The sequence below is a fragment of the Chiloscyllium plagiosum genome, chromosome 6 (genome assembly GCF_004010195.1).
Source record: "Chiloscyllium plagiosum isolate BGI_BamShark_2017 chromosome 6, ASM401019v2, whole genome shotgun sequence".
Taxonomy (NCBI): Eukaryota; Metazoa; Chordata; class Chondrichthyes; order Orectolobiformes; family Hemiscylliidae; genus Chiloscyllium; species Chiloscyllium plagiosum.
This window is the reverse complement of record NC_057715.1, coordinates 92,734,226-92,752,422: the sequence shown is the minus strand read 5'-3', so window position 1 is coordinate 92,752,422 and position 18,197 is coordinate 92,734,226. Positions and strand designations below refer to the sequence as shown.

The window sequence follows — 18,197 nt, the reverse complement described above, 5'->3', positions numbered from 1 at the left end:
AGTGGCCTAACCAATGTCCTGTACAGCTGCAACATGACCTCCCAACTCCAATACTCAATACTCTGAGCAATAAAGGAAAGCATACCAAATGCCTTCTTCACTATGGTAAAAACAATGACTGCGGATGCTGGAAACCAGATTCTGGATTAGTGGTGCTGGAAGAGCACAGCAGTTCAGGCAGCATCCGAGGAGCAGTAAAATCGGCAAAAGCCTTCTTCACTATCCTATCTACCTGCGACTCCACTTTCAAGGAGCTATGAACCTGTACTCCAAGGTCTCTTTATTCAGCAACACACCCTAGGATCTTATCATTAAGTGTATATGTCCTGCTAAGATTTGCTTTCCCAAAATGCAGCACCTCGCATTTATCTGAATTAAACTCCATCTGCCACTTCTCAGCCCATTGGCCCATCTGGTCCAGATCCTGTTGTAATCGGAGGTAACCTCTTCGCTGTCCACTACACCTCCAATTTTGGTGTCATCTGCAAACTTACTAACTGTACCTCTTATGCTCGCATCCAAATCATTTATGTCCTATATCAAATCATAATTGCCAACAAATATTTGATTTTTTTGCACTGCATCTTATACCTATCTGCAGGAAAATAACACCGATAATCTGTATGTTATTTTATGAAATAGATTGCTTCAAAACATGATTTCTCTCTCTTCAACCTCACACAAAACAAGAACACTGGACAGAGTAACATGAACCTGAGGAGATTGTGAACTGTGTTGCAGATAATTTGACATGTGCATCATTGCAAAGATCAGCAATTTCTCTGAAAAAAAATTAGACAGATGCAGATGCACCAACTTCAAACTCAAACTTAAGTCATTTTCATCTTTGTTAAGCTTTCCTTTGGATATAAAACAGCCTTCATACACAAAGACTCAAGACTGGAGAATTAACCTGCAGCACTCCATTTTGTAATTCTTGCTTTGGAAATCCATACTACAAAAATACTTGAGGACTACTCTTCAAAAGTTCAATCCAAAATTGGAATGTGCCCAAACAAACAATGGATTTGAGAAAAAAAGGAAAAGGTGGGAAAGAAAAAGTGTTGGAAAAACTGAGCAGGTCTGGCAGCATCAGCAGAGATAGAGAGTTAATGTTTTGAGTACTTCTTCAGAATTAGGGTCAGAAACAGTTGAGAGGGAAAAAGAAACAAATAAGCCACTTGGGTCATACTTAGATAGTGGATCAAAAGTAGGATCTTTTTAAAACTGTATTGTTCAAGTCAAGGTGTGAGCCTTCCAATGCACTCACTTTAGAAGAATCAAAAGATTAAACTGAGTTCAAAGAAACAGATTCAGGCAATAAAAGTAAATTTGCTCGACATTTCAACAGACTTTCTTAAAAGTAACATAGTGATGTTAAACTTGCTTCATTACACAAAGCAGTACTAACTTGTAGAGCACAGGCCTGTCTTGCAGGGCCTCCATAGCTTGAGTTTGTGCTGGAGAAATATCACAAGATTCTTGAGTCAGGGTTCGACATTCAGCTGCAATGAATAATACAAAATATCAAAATTGTTTCACATTTTTAATGTTTGAATTTTAATTTTCAATATATGATTGAGTGTTACATGATGCTTACAGCACAACATTCTCCCAAACTTTAAGGAAGACAAATGGAACGTTGGCCTTTATTTCAAACAGAATGGAGTACAAAAATAGGGACATTTTGATAAAACTACACAAGATACTACTCAGATCACAACTGGAATACTGTGAACAGTGTTGAGCCCCTTATCTAAGGGAGGATATGCCGGCATTAGAAGCAGACCAGAGAAGGTTTACGAGGCTGATACCAGGTATGGCAGTTGACACTGACATCTTCTACAAACCCACCGACTCCCACAGCTACCTGGATTACACCTCTTCCCACCCTACCTCTTGCAAAAATGCCATCCCGTATTCCCAATTCCTCCGCCTCCGCTGTATCTGCTCCCAGGAGGAGCGGTTCCACCATAGAACACACCAGATGGCCTCCTTCTTTAGAGACCGCAATTTCCCTTCCCACGTGGTTAAAGATGCCCTCCAACGCATCTCATCCACATCCCGCACCTCCGCCCTCAGACCCAACCCCTCCAACCGCAACAAGGACAGAACACCCCTGGTGCTCACCTTCCACCCTACCAACCTTCGCATAAACCAAATCATCCGCCGACATTTCCGCCACCTCCAAACAGACCCCACCACCAGGGATATATTTCCCTCCCCACCACTCTCCGCCTTCCGCAAAGACCGTTCCCTCCGTGACTACCTGGTCAGGTCCACGCCCCCCTACGACCCACCCTCCCATCCTGGCACTTTCCCCTGCCACCGCAGGAACTGTAAAACCTGCGCCCACACCTCCTCCCTCACCTCTATCCAAGGCCCCAAAGGAGCTTTCCACATCCATCAAAGATTTACCTGCACATCCACTAATATCATCTATTGTATCCGTTGCTCCCGATGCGGCCTCCTCTACATTGGAGAGACTGGGCACCTCCTAGCAGAGCGCTTTAGGGAACATCTCCGAGACACCCGCACCAAACAACTAAATCGCCCAGTGGCTCAACATTTCAACTCCCCCTCCCACTCTGCCGAGGATATGGAGGTCCTGGGCCTCCTCCACCGCCGCTCCCTCACCACCAGACGCCTGGAGGAAGAACGCCTCATCTTCCGCCTCGGAACACTTCTATGCCACTCTCTCCCCACCCCCACCCTCCTCTAGCTTATCTCTCCACGCTTCAGGCTCTCTGCCTTTATTCCTGATGAAGGGCTTTTGCCCGAAACGTCGATTTTGCCTGTCCTCGGATGCTGCCTGAATTGCTGTGCTCTTCCAGCACCACGGATCCAGAACCAGGTATGGCAGGACTGTCGCCTGAGGACAAAATGAGTAGTTTGTGCCTGTACTTACCGGAAGTGTAGAAGAATGACCGACCGGGGGTCTAAACACGCTTGACCATTACTACACAACCATCAAGGAGAGAAAGTCATGCAGTGCTGGTCTGAGGCAATGGATGAGCTACTAAATGACTGCTTAGAGTCGATGGACTGGTCCTTATTCAATACGCAACTGCCAATCTAAATATATGCGCCACTACTGTTACATACTTCACCAGTAAGTGTGTACTGGACTGTGTGCCAAAGAAGTTAATCCAAGTGTTCCCCAACTGGAAACTATGAATGGACTGGGAGATCTACCCTCTACTGAAGTCTCGGTCTGAGGCATTCAAGTCAAGTGACCCTGACCTATACAGGAAACCTAGGTATGACCTTTTCAAAATCTGAGGCACCAAGACACAATACCAGACGAGAGTCCCATACTAACCATATGAATACCCGTCAACTGTGGCAAGGCTTACACGATATATAATGGCTTACAAAGCAAAGTCAAATTGAAATGCTGGCAACAAACATCCCTCCCCGATGAGTTCAATTCATTCTAAGCACATTTTGAAGTGAAAGTTAATAAGACAATGTCACCTGCCCTGACAGCCTCAGGTGCACCTGTACCCACAGTTAGTGCTGCAGTTGTCAGATCGGCTTTCTTGAGAGTGACCCACAGAAAGCGACTGGCCCGGATGGAGTCCCCTGCCGTGCACTCAGGTCCTGAGCAGATTGGCTGGCGGGAGCATTTGCAGATATCTTTAACCTTTCCTTATGATATTCTGAAATGCCTACATTCTTCAAGAAGACCACTATCATCCTGGTGCAAAAGAAAGATCAAGCAGCATGCCTTAAGGACTATGGCCCAGTGGCTCTGACATCCATAATTATCTAGTCCTTTGAAAGGTTAGTCATGGCACACATCAACTCCGTCTCATAGATTACCTTGACCCTCTACAATTCACCTATCACCACAATAGGGTCCACAGCAGACGCCATCTCCCTGGCCCTCCACTCATTCCTGGAACATCTGGATAACAAGGATACCTACATCAGACTGTTAATTACTGATTTTAGCTCCGCCATCAACAACATAATTCCAACCAAACACATCTCCAAACTCAGAGACCAAGGACTCTGCTCCCTCTCTTGCAACTAGATCTTCGACTTCCTGACCCACAGACCGCAATCAGTAAGGATAGGTAACAACATCTCCTTCATGATAATCCTCGACACCAGTGCCCCACGAGGCTGCATATTCTGCCCTTTATTACTCTCTACACTCATGATCGTGTGGCCAAATTCTGCTCTAACTCCATTCACAAGTTTGCTGAAGTTACCACCGTGATTAGCCAGATCTCAAACAACGACAACACAGAATTCAGGAAAGACATAGACAGCTTAGTGTTATGGTGTTAAGATAACAATCTCTTCATCAATGTCAGCAAAATGAAGGAGGTGGTCATCGACTTCAGGAAATGGAGTGGAGAACAGGCCTCTGTCTGTATCAATGGTGCTGAGGTGGAGATGGTCGAGAGCATCAGGTTCCTAGGAGTGATGCTGCTAATAATCTGTCCTGATCCATCCACAACAATGCGATGGTCAAAAAAGCACACCAATGCCTCTATTTCCTTAGAAGGCTAAGGAAATTCAGTACGTCCACAATGATGTTTACCAATTTTTATGGATGCACTATAAAAAGCATCATATCACAGCATGCTATGACAACTGCTCTGTCCAAGGTCTCAAACAATTACAGAGAATCGTGAACACAGCCCAGTCCATCATGCAAGGTATACACTTCCCAGTGCCTCCAGAAACAGCCAACATAATCAAAGACCCCTCCCACCCCAGTTACACTCTCTTCCACCCTCTTTCATCAGGCAAGAAATACAAAATTTTGAAAACAAGTGCCAACAGATTCAGAACAGCTTCTTCCCTGTTGTTATCAGGCTTTTCAATTGACCTATTAAATATTAAAGTTGATCTCTCTCTGCACCTTCTCTGTAGCTGTAACACTATTGCTCTGGACCAGACCAGACCCCCTCAAAATATTTTAAGAAGGCAGCCCAGACCCGAACATTTTCTTATTTTAAAGGTAAACATCAGGTGTTGCATTCCCGATGCAATTCGATTGGTCAAACTATTTGACATTAAGCAAAACACACTTTGTTCAAACACTATAGTCAAAATATGCCAAAAGAAAGAAGAAATTAGAATTATTTAACTCAATTGGAAAGCTTAAAGAATAATAGATAAGGTGACTTTTATTAAATAACTGCACCGATATAGTAAAATCCCATAAACACACACAGAAAATAGATTTTGTCTCACATGAAATCCTACAGGCCAGGAAGAGAACCCCTAACTTCTGGCTATAAACAAGAGAAGAAAAAATAGTTTCCACTTCCTCAAGACACCAACAGAAACGGCTGCTAAAAAGTAAGATCTACAAATCCCTGGTTCTGTGGGTGGGAGCTTGATCACATCCATTCAGGTTGCTTCTTTTGTTTCAGCTTTTAAAAGAAACACACAAGGCTTCACAAGTTGTTTATCTTCTCATAGACTGCTTGGCGCCTGCCCCCAATCTCTCTGTCTAAAAGAAACCAGGATAAAATACACCTTAAAACACCATAATATCGTCACACTATATTATGTATTCTGTTCTTTTACCCTGGTGTATGTATGTTTGATTTGATCTGCTTGAATACCACGCAAAACAATTCTTTTCAGTGTAACTCAGTACATGTGACAATAACAAATCAAATCAAATTCTAGAATGAGAGGTGACCTTTTAAATCTACAAGATTCTCAGGGGACTTGATGCGGAAAGGTCATTTCTCTTTGTGGGACAGTCTATGTCCAAAGGCATAATCTCAAAATAAGAGGGTCACCAATTTAAGACAGAAATGAGGAGCAATTTCATTTCTCAGAGGGTATTGAATGTGTGGATTTCTTTACCACAGAGGGCTGTTGATGCTGGATCATTAAGTATATTTAATGCAATGATAGACAGATTATTAATCAGTAAGGGAATCAAGAGAAATAAGAAAAAGGCAGGAAAGTGGGGTTGAGGATTACTAGAGCAGCCATGGTCTCATTGAGAGTGGAGCAGACTTAAGAGCCTGAATAACCTATTTCTGCTGCTACATCTTATGGTCTTAACAGAACTGGTACTTATTCTTCTCTCACCCAACCCAACCCCATCAACATATCTCTATGACTTTCTCCCTCATATGTTTACCCAGCTTCATCTTAGATGCATCTGCATTATTTGACTCAACTGATCAATGTGGTAGCAAATTCCACATTGTAACTACTCCCCAGTTAAAGATGATTCTATTAAACTCCAGGAGACTTATCTGAGGCTGCTCAAGTTCTGTCCTGCATATAATAACTGTTCCAGCTGAGATCAGCAACTCAGAATACAACAGGGATGAAACCTAGAAATTTACTGTTTCATTCTGGGAAGTTTATATGTTCTAAAGTACTGGGAAATTTTATACAGACATGTTTAAAAAAGACAGAATTCCTTGATAGAACCTCTCTGCCATTTTTGTCCTAGAATGAACTTCAACCTCTGGCTTAATCCCTTTCATAATGGTACCTCATCACAAAATGTGGCAGACAAGTTCACCATATGTCTCTGAATCTGAAGCAAGTAGAACATGGGACAGGGAAGATGATTTTCATCAACCCACTGCTCTGTATTTCAATTGCACTGTTATGATTTCAGAAACAAAGGTTGCATCTTCTGCAACCTAACCTACAATTGGAAGACAAAAGCTTAGTAGAACATTAAAATTACAAATAATTAGAAAAAATTAAGATTTTCTTTTCATCAGCTTTGATCAGTGGAAGTGGAGATATCACTGGACCTCAGGTTGATGTTCTGGAGACATGGTGAAACTTGAATAAAAATCTGGAATTAAAAGCTAACCCATGGAAGGTGCTGTCAATTGTTGCAAATATACATTTTGTTCACTAATGTCCAAAGGAAGGAAATCTGTTATCCTTACTTGGTCTGACCTAAATGTGACTCAAAACCCAGAGTAATGCGGTTGACTCTTACTGTCCTCTGAAATGGCCCTAGCAAGCCAGTCAAAGGGCAATTAAGGATTGGCAGTAAATGTTGGCCCAGCCAGTGATGTCTATATCCCATGAATGAATAAAGCCTGGTCAGCTTCGCTGCTACCTTCCATTAGCACTTGTCATATTGAATGACCGAGTCAAGAGCTATATGTTTCAATGAAGAACATGGAGAATGTGTGTATCATTAGGAATAGAGGCACACAGTTAATAATTTACACTGAAGTGTTATTATCTTCAGTTTCCGAGTATTGGGTGCACCATTTGTGTATTCCTTTCCCAATTGGAAATCTCAAAGAAATGAATTTACCCAAGGAAACTTTTCAGAAGCCCAAAGTTGCTAACAGTAATTTTGAAGCTATAATGGTAATTTCACTGGACTAGTGATCCAGAGTTGCAGGCTCATGTTCTTCACAATATGGACCCAAACTTCAGTGTGGGAGTTGGTGCAATTTAAATTCAATTAAAATAGCTGGAAGATAAAGCTAGTTTCAGTAATAATGGCCATGACAACTAATAATGATTGCTGCAATGACCTCTCTGGCACATTAATATCCTTTTGGGGAAGGAAATCTGCCATACTTACCAATCTGGGTGACACATGGCACCAGACCCACAACAACATGGATGACTCCTAACTGACCTCTGAAATGGTGTAGCAAGCCACTCAGTTCAAGGGCAATAAGGGTTTGGTAAAAAAGGCTGGCCTTGTCAAGGATGCTCACATCCCATGGAAGAAAGAAAGAATGAAATTATCCCATGAAAAAATTCTGCCTCGAGCTTTAGTGCATTCCTCAGCACATGCTTTGGAATGTGCCAGTCTGCAACACACTGTCAGGGTCAACCCTTTGTTCAGGAAGACCATCAAGTTTCAGGCAGACCAAAGCAAGATATTTTTTTCCCAGCAGAAATGCATGAAAGCACTCAGTACTGGAACACAAACAAGATCTTCTATCAGTCAGAAAGGGCCCTGCAATGTCAAGTCACAGTTGCAGTGGCTGCACCAAGGTTGAAGTCGTCTCGACTTCGAATCAGCAATTACAATCTTCTCAGCACTTCTTTCCTCATCGATGCATGAGTCCACCAACTACTGCTCGGACATGCCGGTCAGAGAAAAGCATTGAAAGCGTTTGGTCAGCTGGATGCGAGGTCTTCCTGCAAATCCCGGAGCATCAGAAAATGGGAACTCAAGAGTCCACTGCAAAACAACTGAGAGAATGTGGGCTGCACCACGGCAGAGGAAGTAATTCAAATGATGTGTCCTCACACGGCTGCTAGTCAGCCCAATTAAGTAGAGAAGAGACTTAATTTATTCAGCAATAAAATAAAACAGCATATTGTAAAATTGGGAGGAACATTCCCAGCCATTTGATAAGGTTAACATTGACAAGAAAGTTGGGAATTTTGCATGAGATCAAGCAGTAAGGAGATCCCCGATGTTGAGAGTGCAGAGTTTAACTTTCTGACCAAGTGTTGAAGTCAAGACAAGATTGTCACCACTTAGCAATGAGGCGCCTACCTGCCTGCATTAACATCTGTATTAATATTATTATGGCATCTCAGCTCATTGATATGCAATTTGCCATTCTCTCTCCTGCCAGAAAGACACCAGCATTTTCCTGGTATGAATGTCAGAGGAGTTACATATGATTCCAGCTCTGCTTGCTCCTCCAGCCTTCTATATTCAACAGCAGACACCAACATCTCCGGCCATGCTCCATGATCAGTGGTCGCATGCACCTCCAACCATTAGTACTTCCAGGCCCCTGTCGGCAAAGTGTGGGTGCCGTTTTCTCACTGCCCAACGTATCTGGGGCAATTGACAGGAAATGTGTATGGCAGCTCCAGACTACCAATACCCGAGCGGGTGCCTGTCTGAGCTTTAAAGATGGCACTGGCATCAGGAATCCCGGACGGTGCCGATCAGCAATGCACTTGTATATTCAACGGCATCAGAATAATTCTCTATTATCTCCAGCCATGCAGATTAGAAATGATCCACCTTTAGCTTTACGATTGTATTGAGTTAGCTAATCCCAACTGGGGAGGCAGTCGACGTCTATGATTGACTCCACTTGTGAGAGCGAAGAGATTAAAGTTAGCAGAGATCTTGTGCACAGCCAGATTATTGAGGATGACAGTATCAGGCCAACATTCACTGTTTTGACTATGTCTGAGACTTCTGCCAAGCATGAAATGCACAGCCCAAGCAGAAGTCACCATTTTCAGGAAAGGAAGGAAACATTAAGACATAAACCAGTGAACACCTAAAGTCCATCAACATCAATCCATGACTGACAACGTACTTTGCAGAACCTCTGTTGTAGGAGTTTACCTCAACAAAGTAATGCAAATCTTTTCACTCAATATAATTAATTTTACTAAAAAATGTGCACATCCAGTCTAAAGGCAAACATGCCTCACAATGAGAACATGCTCACAAGTTACAGACAATGAGAATGGTGAACAGAATTGGTACATTTCTACTCATGGAAATTTGATCACTGAGCCTTGATTTAATTGCCAAGGTCAGCTGCCTAAAGCACAGAAGGTCAGTGTGCATTATAAGCAGCTGAAATAATTTGACAATAGTAAAGTTGTAGCCACAGTATAACAATAAGGACAAAAAGCTGTTTTGCATTTCAAAGAAAAATATAATGATTTATTATGAATCACATATATGTAGAACTTTTCAATTAATATTTTTGCCAACATGATTGAGAATCTTCAATGTTTGACTTTGGTATGCTTGATACATTCTGCTTAAGTAACACAAAACTTGTATAACTCCTTCTGTCAGAAACTTACTGAACTAGTCACATACCTTGTGCCCACCTGTAAAGTTTTTCATATGATGTCTCTTGAAGGAGTGCCATTTGTTCCATAATTTCCAGACTTTAAAAAGAGAATGTAATATATTATTCTGAAGCTCCTGATATTATGTTGCACTTATCTTTCTGATTATTGCACACCATCACTACAATACAGTTTTACGTGACAAATGAGATATTTAAATGCAGCAGATTCATAGTTTTGCAAACTGACAGGAAGATGCATCCCATCTGATTGATTAACAGCCTGCACTCATAGGGTGCCTAATGTGCAATGCAACTATTCAAAGCAACCTTTCAAAACACACATGAAAATCTCAAGCAAACATCCATTTTGAATTGGCACAGCCTCTAATTACAAATAGATGTAATGCTGGTGGAATTTATAGTCCAGAGTGTGTTGCTGGGAAAGCACAGCAGGTCAGGCAGCATTCGAGGAACAGGAGAATCGGTGTTTCGGCATAAGCCCTTCATCAGGAATGAGGCTAGTAGGCCGGGGCTGAGAGATAATTAGGAAGTGGGTGGGGTGGATAGCTGAGAAAGCAGTGAGGGGATGAAGGTGAGGGAGAAGGTGATAGGTCAGAGAGGAGAATGATGGACAGGTCCAGAGGGTGTTACTGAGTTGGAGGCTTGGGACTGGGATAATGTAGGGGGAGGGGAAATGAGGAAACTGTTGAAATCCACATTTATCCTGTGTCATTGCAGAGTCCCAAGGTGGAATATGAGGCATTCTTCCACCAGGCGTCGGGTGGTAATGGTTTGGCGGTGGAGGAGGCCCAGCACCTACATGTTCTTGACGGAGTGGGAGAGGGAGTTGAAGTACTCAGCCACGGGTCGGTGGGATTGGTGGATGTGGGTATCCCAGAGATGTTCTCTGACTAGAAGGTTTGAGGAAACCTGTATATTGAGGGAAGTACATGAAAGTTTGTTTAAGTTGTGTACTTTTATTTCCTTGAACCTTCTCGGTACTTCCCTCAATACGCAGATTTCCTTGAACCTTCTAGACCAGAGGCGGGGAACCTTTTCATGTTGGAAGGCCGCATTATGTTAGTTGTAATCTAATAAGGCCACATCCAAGAAACTTCAATTATATATTCTTCAAAATTCACATTATTTTGTAAAAATCTAACTATTAATTTTCTTTTACTCTCTGGTATTTTAAATACATTCATTTTAAGATTAAACTAAAAATAATAAAGGATAAAAAAAATTAATAAAAAAAAGATTTGTTCTGCAAAATTTGGATTCATTCAACAGGCCACACACAATGGCCTAGAAGGCTGCAGGTTCCCCACCCCTGGGATAGACACTCAACCAACAGTTTTTCTCTGCCACATCGGCCATAAAAGAATGCAACTTAAACAAACTTTCATGTACTTCCCTCAATACACAGATTTCCTCACACCTTCTAGCACCAACCCCACTGTCCCGTGGCTGAACACTTTAACTCCCCCTCCCACTCCATCAAGGACATGCAGGCCCTGGCCTGCCTTCACCTCCAAACTGTTACCATCTAACGCCTGGAGGAAGAACGCTTCATATTCTGCCTTGGGGCCCTGCATCCACACAGGATAAATGTGGAATTCAACAGCTTCCTCATTTCCCCTCCCATCACATCATCCCATTCCCAAGCCTACAACTCGGCACCACCCTCCGGACCTGTCCATCACTCCCCTCTCTGACCTATCACCTTTCCCCTCACCTTCATTCACCTATCGCTTTCTCCTCTACCCACCTACTCCCCTCCCATTTATCTCTCAGCTCGGCCCACTAGCCTCATTTCCGATGAAGGGCTTATGCCCGAAACACCGATTCTTCTGCTCCTCAGATGCTGCCTGACCTGCTGTGCTTTTCCAACAACACACACTCGACTCTGATTTGCAGTCCTCATCTTCTCTTGGTGGAATTTATATGTTGGTAAATTCTAAGGATAAATTTTTGTAAATGTTATGCCGAGTTTTGAGAAGATTTGTAGCTCAGGTTTAGGTTCTGGATGTAGATTTGTTCGTTGAATTGGCAGGTTCGTTTTCGAACATTTTGTCACCATACTAGGTAACATCATCAATGAGCCTCCAGATGAAGCACTGGTTGTATGGCCTGCTTTCTATTTATGTGTTTGCATCAGTGATGTCATTTCCTCTGGTGATGTCATTTCCCATGCTGATGTAATTTCCTGTTCTTTTTCTCACAGGGTGGTAAATGGAATCCAAATCAATGTGTTTGTTGATAGAGTACTGGTTGGAATGCCATGCTTCTAAGAATTCTCATGCATATCTCTGTTTGGCTTGTCCTAGGATGGATATGTTGTCCCAGTCAAAGTGGTATTGTTCCTCATCTTGTATGTAAGGATACTAATGAGAGTGGGTCTGTCTTTTTGTGGCTGGTTGATATTCATGTATCCTGGTGGCTAGGTTTATAATGTGTTTGTCCAATGTAGTGTTTATTACAGTTCTTGCACGGTATTTTGTAAATGGCATTAGTTTTGCTTATTGTCTGTATAGGGTCTTTCAAGTTCATTGGCTGCTGTTTTAGTGTGTTGGTGGGCTACCATGATGCCAAGAGGTCTGAGTAGTCAGGCAGTCATTTCCGAAATGATTGGTAGCAAAGGTAAGACCCAATGGGATCCAAGGAAATTTGGCAAAGTGGATCCACAATTGGCTGAATAATAGGAAGCAGAGGGTGTTTGTTATGGGCTATTTTCCTGTCTGGGAATCTGCGTCCACTGGGGTTGCACAGAGGTCACTTTTGGAGCCCTTGCTGTTAGTGGTTTATATAAATGATTTGAACTTAAACGTAGGAGAGTTGATCACTAAGTTTGCAGATGATACAAAAATTGGTGTGATAGTAGATAGTGAGGGGGATAGTCTTAGACTACAAGAGCATATGGATGGACTGGTCAGAAGCAAATGGAATACAATTCAGAAAAATGCAAAGTGTTGCACTTGGGCGGGGCAAACAAGGCAAGGGAATACATGATGAATGATAGGCCCTGGGAAGCACTGATGATCAGAAAGACCTTCATGTGTATGTACATCCGTCCCTCAGCTCCTTTATTCACCTGTCCTGATATTTAAGAAAGCATACGGTAAACTTGACTTTATTAGTCAAGGCATAGTATTTAAGCACAGGGAGGTTATGCTGTAGACACACATAGGATATTGTGTGCAGTTCTGGGATCTACATTATATGAAGGATGTGATAGGACTTGAGGGGGTGGAGAGGAGATTTACAAGGATGTTGCCTGAGCTGGGGAATTTCAGTAATGGAAAGAGATTGGCTAAGGTTGTTTTCCCTGGATCAGAGATTGAGATGTAAAAAAATTAAGGGCATAGATCAGGTAGGCAGGAAAAAACATCTCCCCTTAAGGAAACAATCAACAGCTGGAGGTATAGATTTAAAAGTAAAGGGCAGGAGGTTTAGAGGAGACGTGAGGAAAATCTTTTTCATCCAGTGAATGGTAGAAATCTGCATGTCATTGTTGTAAAGATGGTAGGGGCAGAAACCCTCGTAACATTTGAGAAGGATTTACATGTGCACCCACGATACCACAAGGCTATGGAGTGATGGAAAATGTGATTAAAATAGTTAGGCGGACGTTTGTAACCAGCACTCATATGATGGGTCAAAGGACCATTTTCTGTGCTGCAGATCACTATGACTTGATAACTAAGTGTTATTAATTGTTCTCTTGGCCTCCACCCATGATTCCAACTCCACAACGTGTTCTAGAAATACTCTGAATTTGCTTTCCCACAAGCATCATGGTGCTGAAATTTCCTGCTAACTGTTACCTCACAGGAAAGAGAGAGCATTTCCTTCCTGTTTTAGTTCAGATTTGACTCTTATTTCAGCTCCAATCAGACTGCACGGTTACTCAGCTCCATGGTCACACAGCTCCATTCTTTTTGTCACTCACCATTCATGTGTCTGTTTCATTCCGAAATACTCAAAAGCCATACCCAAGTTACAATTAAACAATGTTATCAAAGTAGCAATAGCTCCCAATTTTTTTCCTTTATTTCCTCAACTCAACCTATACTTTGCTACACAAGTTACAGCACCTGGAAATTAGAACATTTCTGAGCAGGGACATGAGAAATACTCCTCACCCTGCAGTTTGCTGGTTTGTTCGTAATAGAATCTTGACATCGTTGTGAATCTGCTTCACTTTTCCAAGTGCTTTAAAAAAGTCCTAAAAGCATATGAAAGATTGAGAGACACAATTCCGTGAGTGGAACATAATAGTTCTTCTACATAGTAGGAATTGTGAACATACAGATTACCTCTGTGACTGGTCCTTCTCTTGGACCTCGTAGGATATTCAGTTCATCTGCAGTTAGCTGAAACTTAGACAAGAATGCATTTGCTACCTCGGCTCGAATTTCTAATCGTTGACTGTAATGAAAAGAAAGCAGAAATGCATATAAAATCACAAGATATGACCCTCTACTGCTCAACAAGCACTATATGAATTTAGAACATAGAACATAGAAAAGTAAAACACAGAACAGGCCCTTTGGCCCACAATGTTGTGCTGAGGGTTAATCCTAATGTAAAATAAAATAACTTAACCTACGCACCCCTCAACTCACTGCTATCCATGTGCATGTGCAGCAGCCACTTAAATGTCCCTAATGACTCTGCTTCCACCACCACCGCTGGCAACGCAAGCCATGCATTCACAACTCTCTGCGTAAAGAACCTTCCTCTGACGTCCCCTCTATACCTTTCTCCTATTATCTTAAAACTATGACCCCTGGTACCAGTCAATCTTGCCCCGGGGAAAAGTCTCTGGCTATTGACTCTATCCATTCCTCTCATTATTAATCACATTATTGATCACATTAAGCATGATTTGTGGTAAATTTGGTTAACAGTGTACCCACCACAGTTGAGGTGGTGGTAATGGAGAAATATGAATTTATAATAGTAAGGTTGATATACAAAAACAGAAATTGCTTGAAAATCTCAACATATCAGGCAGTATCTGTGCACAGAAATCAGAGTTAACATTTTTGGGTCCAGTGACCCTTCTTCAGAGCTGATGGAAGCTCCTCTGGTACCAGTAAATCAGCTGGACTTGAGTGGCCTGAAAACAGACAAGGTACAACAAACTGCAGCTTGGTTCCCTCAAACACAGCAACAGTTAGGCCATTGGCTCTTGGCAACTTGAGGAACCCCACGTGGGGATAACAACTTTAAACTAGCTTTGCTGAGAACATTGAAGGAGAACCTTGGAGTAACACAGTTAGAATATTTTATTTTTAAAAGAAAATATCATGGACAAAAATGAACGGAAATCTGTTATGTTGCAATTGCATTGAGCAATACAGCATCTTTCATGGCCTTAGGATGTTCTAAAGGTCTTTACAGTATGTTGCACTATCAAACGGAATCACTACAGTAATGCAAAATTAACATGGGAATGAACAAGTAACTTTGCCTTTTAGCTTTATAACACAAAGAATCCAAAAGGTGGCAGCAATGATCAGTACACCTCTAATCTTCACTCAGACAAAATGTAGTTGTTTGATTCACAAAAAAAAATTAAAAATTATACTGCTCAGCAAAGTGTCATTTAAGGAACACCTTAATACAGTTCTATTTTTGTTTCTGAGCATCATATTTTCTCCTTGGCTGATATGTGTCCTCCTCCACCTTGCCCCCGTATAAAGATTCGGATGTATGTCTAAACAGTGAAGAACTTTGCTGGTTATTTGACTGTGTAGCTTAACAACCAAGCATAATTTTGTCCTCAAGCTACATTCTCATGTACACCTTCTAGCAGGAGATAGCGAATACCAAGACGGAATAGGTATAGTGACAACTTCTTCCCCATAGTGTTTGATGAGAATGCCAATATTGGACTGTTCCAATGGGTCAAGAGCTAAATTTGCAGATTTTCTGCAAGGTGTCACGTTAAATTATGAATTTAGCCATCGGCTACCATGGAGCTTCGGCTTCCATTTTCATTATTCTTGCCTAATGTTCTATCTGATGCAAACAGAACAAGGTAGAATCTCACACAAAGAAAAGACCCACCCTATCAGTATGGCAATCCACCAACTAGCCAAGGGAATCACTGGGGTACACGTGTATCAGGGCACCTCTCCACTATCCAGTGACTCTTGTAACTCGAGAAATAAGGACTAAATCAGCTTCAAAGTGCATGGAATCTGGCATAATGATACATATCTTCCGCAGGATGCCCATGGACTTTATGAATGATATGTGGAGTATCTGTTCCTTAAAGTTTTTAACAGTCAAACACAAAATGACTTCATAAAGCATCTGTGATTGTATAGATGAACATACAATTACTTCACAAGGTATGTGAGCACATACCTGTGCATCAATTTTAAAAATATAGGTAGGAATGCACCCACAATAGCTTCAGAGAGTATATATAGATATTCTTGAGAATCCAATGAAAACGTTAAGAATCACCTTCAAGTCAATGTAGAACATTACAACTTTAATGCAGAATCTCCAAATATGCTGTCACAATCCCCCTGTGCAAATTATAAATGTTGACAAGCATATCAGAATTTACAAATAACAGTTACAACATTGAGACTAATATGATAGAATGATTGCGAAATAATGGTTGGCCTTTCCAGGACTCTTGATTAATTCTGGGTACCAAGCGTTGCTGCACTGAAGGACAAAACAATTTTACATCTACAATTTCTTATACAGGTTTCTGTCTGTATTTGAGGCATTCTCACAAACAGTTTGCAGAGTACATTATGCATGGAAACCAGTGAGAAAACATTATCCCAGTCATCTCAGTATTGGACTGGAATGCTCACAAGCTGTAATACACTAGGCTATTTGGCCCAACTAGTCTGTGTTAATGTTTATCCTCTACGTAAATAAATGGGGTGTGAAATTGAAAAAGTATTAAAAGTAACGGTTTGGAATCATTCCAGGAGGCTCATCATTACATCCATGTTCTCCTTTGTAGATAAAAAAGGAAGTGGGACAGTTTGCAGTGGTGGGGGTTGGCAGGCGAAGGGCAGTGACTGAGTCAAAAAGAAAAAGGAAACTTGAGTCAGAGCTGGAATCAAATGAAAGCTAAGGGGCTGATGCTTAGGCATTAAACATTGGGAAATACAGGGAATAAGGAACAAGTTACAGCAAAAGCTTTGTTACTGAGAATCAGGAATCTGCTAAAAGACAACATTGTGGTTAGTTATGATCTCTCTTCCCTTTAAGATTACTAAACCGGCTACTGATAGCAGCAGAAAGCAGTAATTTTCACTGATTCGTTGATTTATGAATGAGAACAACAACTAATCAGAAAGCTTAGCTTCATCTAAACCAATCAGAAAACTTGAAAACAAGCCATTAAAAATGCAAACAAACCTCTGCTACAAAGATTTATGTTGCCCATATTGGCTTTGAAAACTAATCAAATTAACAGAACTCCTTTCCTCCATTCATAAATGGATTTCTTAAAAGGTTACAGCATTTCAACTATCTTTGTCATTTGTTTGTGAATCCCACAACAGGATATTGCAGCATTTAGAACCTGTTCTTTTACAGACTACATGAAAGTGAATGAGAAGCAGATACCTTGATATAATCAGCAAAAACACGTATCTCGTCATTTCACGTTAACCAAAGAAAGCTTTTTTAAATAATAAATAAACTTTAAGTTTACCTTGTGACTGTACTTTAACAAAAGTGCTCAATCCTCTGTTCTTCTTAACAAAAAGGCATTTTAACAGTTCAGCAGATTTTAAAGGTTTTTAAAATTATGCCCTCCTATGAAGACAAGCCCGGCTTTCATACTGCGTCCTTCATACATAAATAAAAACGTGCAAAACATGGGAACTTGAGACATAAAATACCGCCTCTGCACAGGAAAGAAGCCGGAACACAGGCTTGCTTTATATTCCCAGGAGGAACCCAGTGGAGCCAGAGAGGCACAATCATAATTGTTTCCAAGGCAATAACACTTCAGTGAGACAGCACTCACTGCAGAGTTGTTGCTAACGCTAGGCGTCCTTTCTTCTTTTACACAATACAAAGTGAACTGCTCTATGGAATTATCACCCAGGTGCCACGACGCATGACAAAAAAGGCAACTTTGCCCTCAACGAGAAGGCACTGGAGTTAGTTAATTGTAATGTTGTCTGAACTTTAACTTGAAAATACTCTTGACTTTAACATATTGAGAGACAGAAGTATAAAGTAATATATTTTAATAGGGGAAAAAGGAGGAAAGGAAATATTTTTGAAAATTATTCTAAGGGGGATTCAGGACCAGAAATGCCTTGATAAATGTTGCACAAATTGCTGTAAGTAGAAACAAGTGTTGAGAAAGTGGTAAATAAAACATCTGAGATGAGGGGTTTGTAAATAGAGGACCAGAATATGAACATATGGAAG

At 41.3% G+C, this 18,197-nt stretch overlaps 1 protein-coding gene across 1 annotated transcript in view; it reads right to left on the bottom strand.

Moving 5' to 3' along the window:
• The window catches only part of cog6 (component of oligomeric golgi complex 6), a 96,452-nt gene that overhangs the window by 38,569 nt on the left and 39,686 nt on the right, over nt 1-18,197 (bottom strand). The window contains exons 5-8 of the mRNA XM_043692125.1: nt 14,084-14,195; nt 13,910-13,992; nt 9,794-9,864; nt 1,412-1,505 (exon numbers count right to left, since the gene is read on the bottom strand). Of these exons, the coding sequence (XP_043548060.1) occupies nt 1,412-1,505; nt 9,794-9,864; nt 13,910-13,992; nt 14,084-14,195 (360 nt within the window). The remainder of the gene's footprint in view (nt 1-1,411; nt 1,506-9,793; nt 9,865-13,909; nt 13,993-14,083; nt 14,196-18,197) is intronic.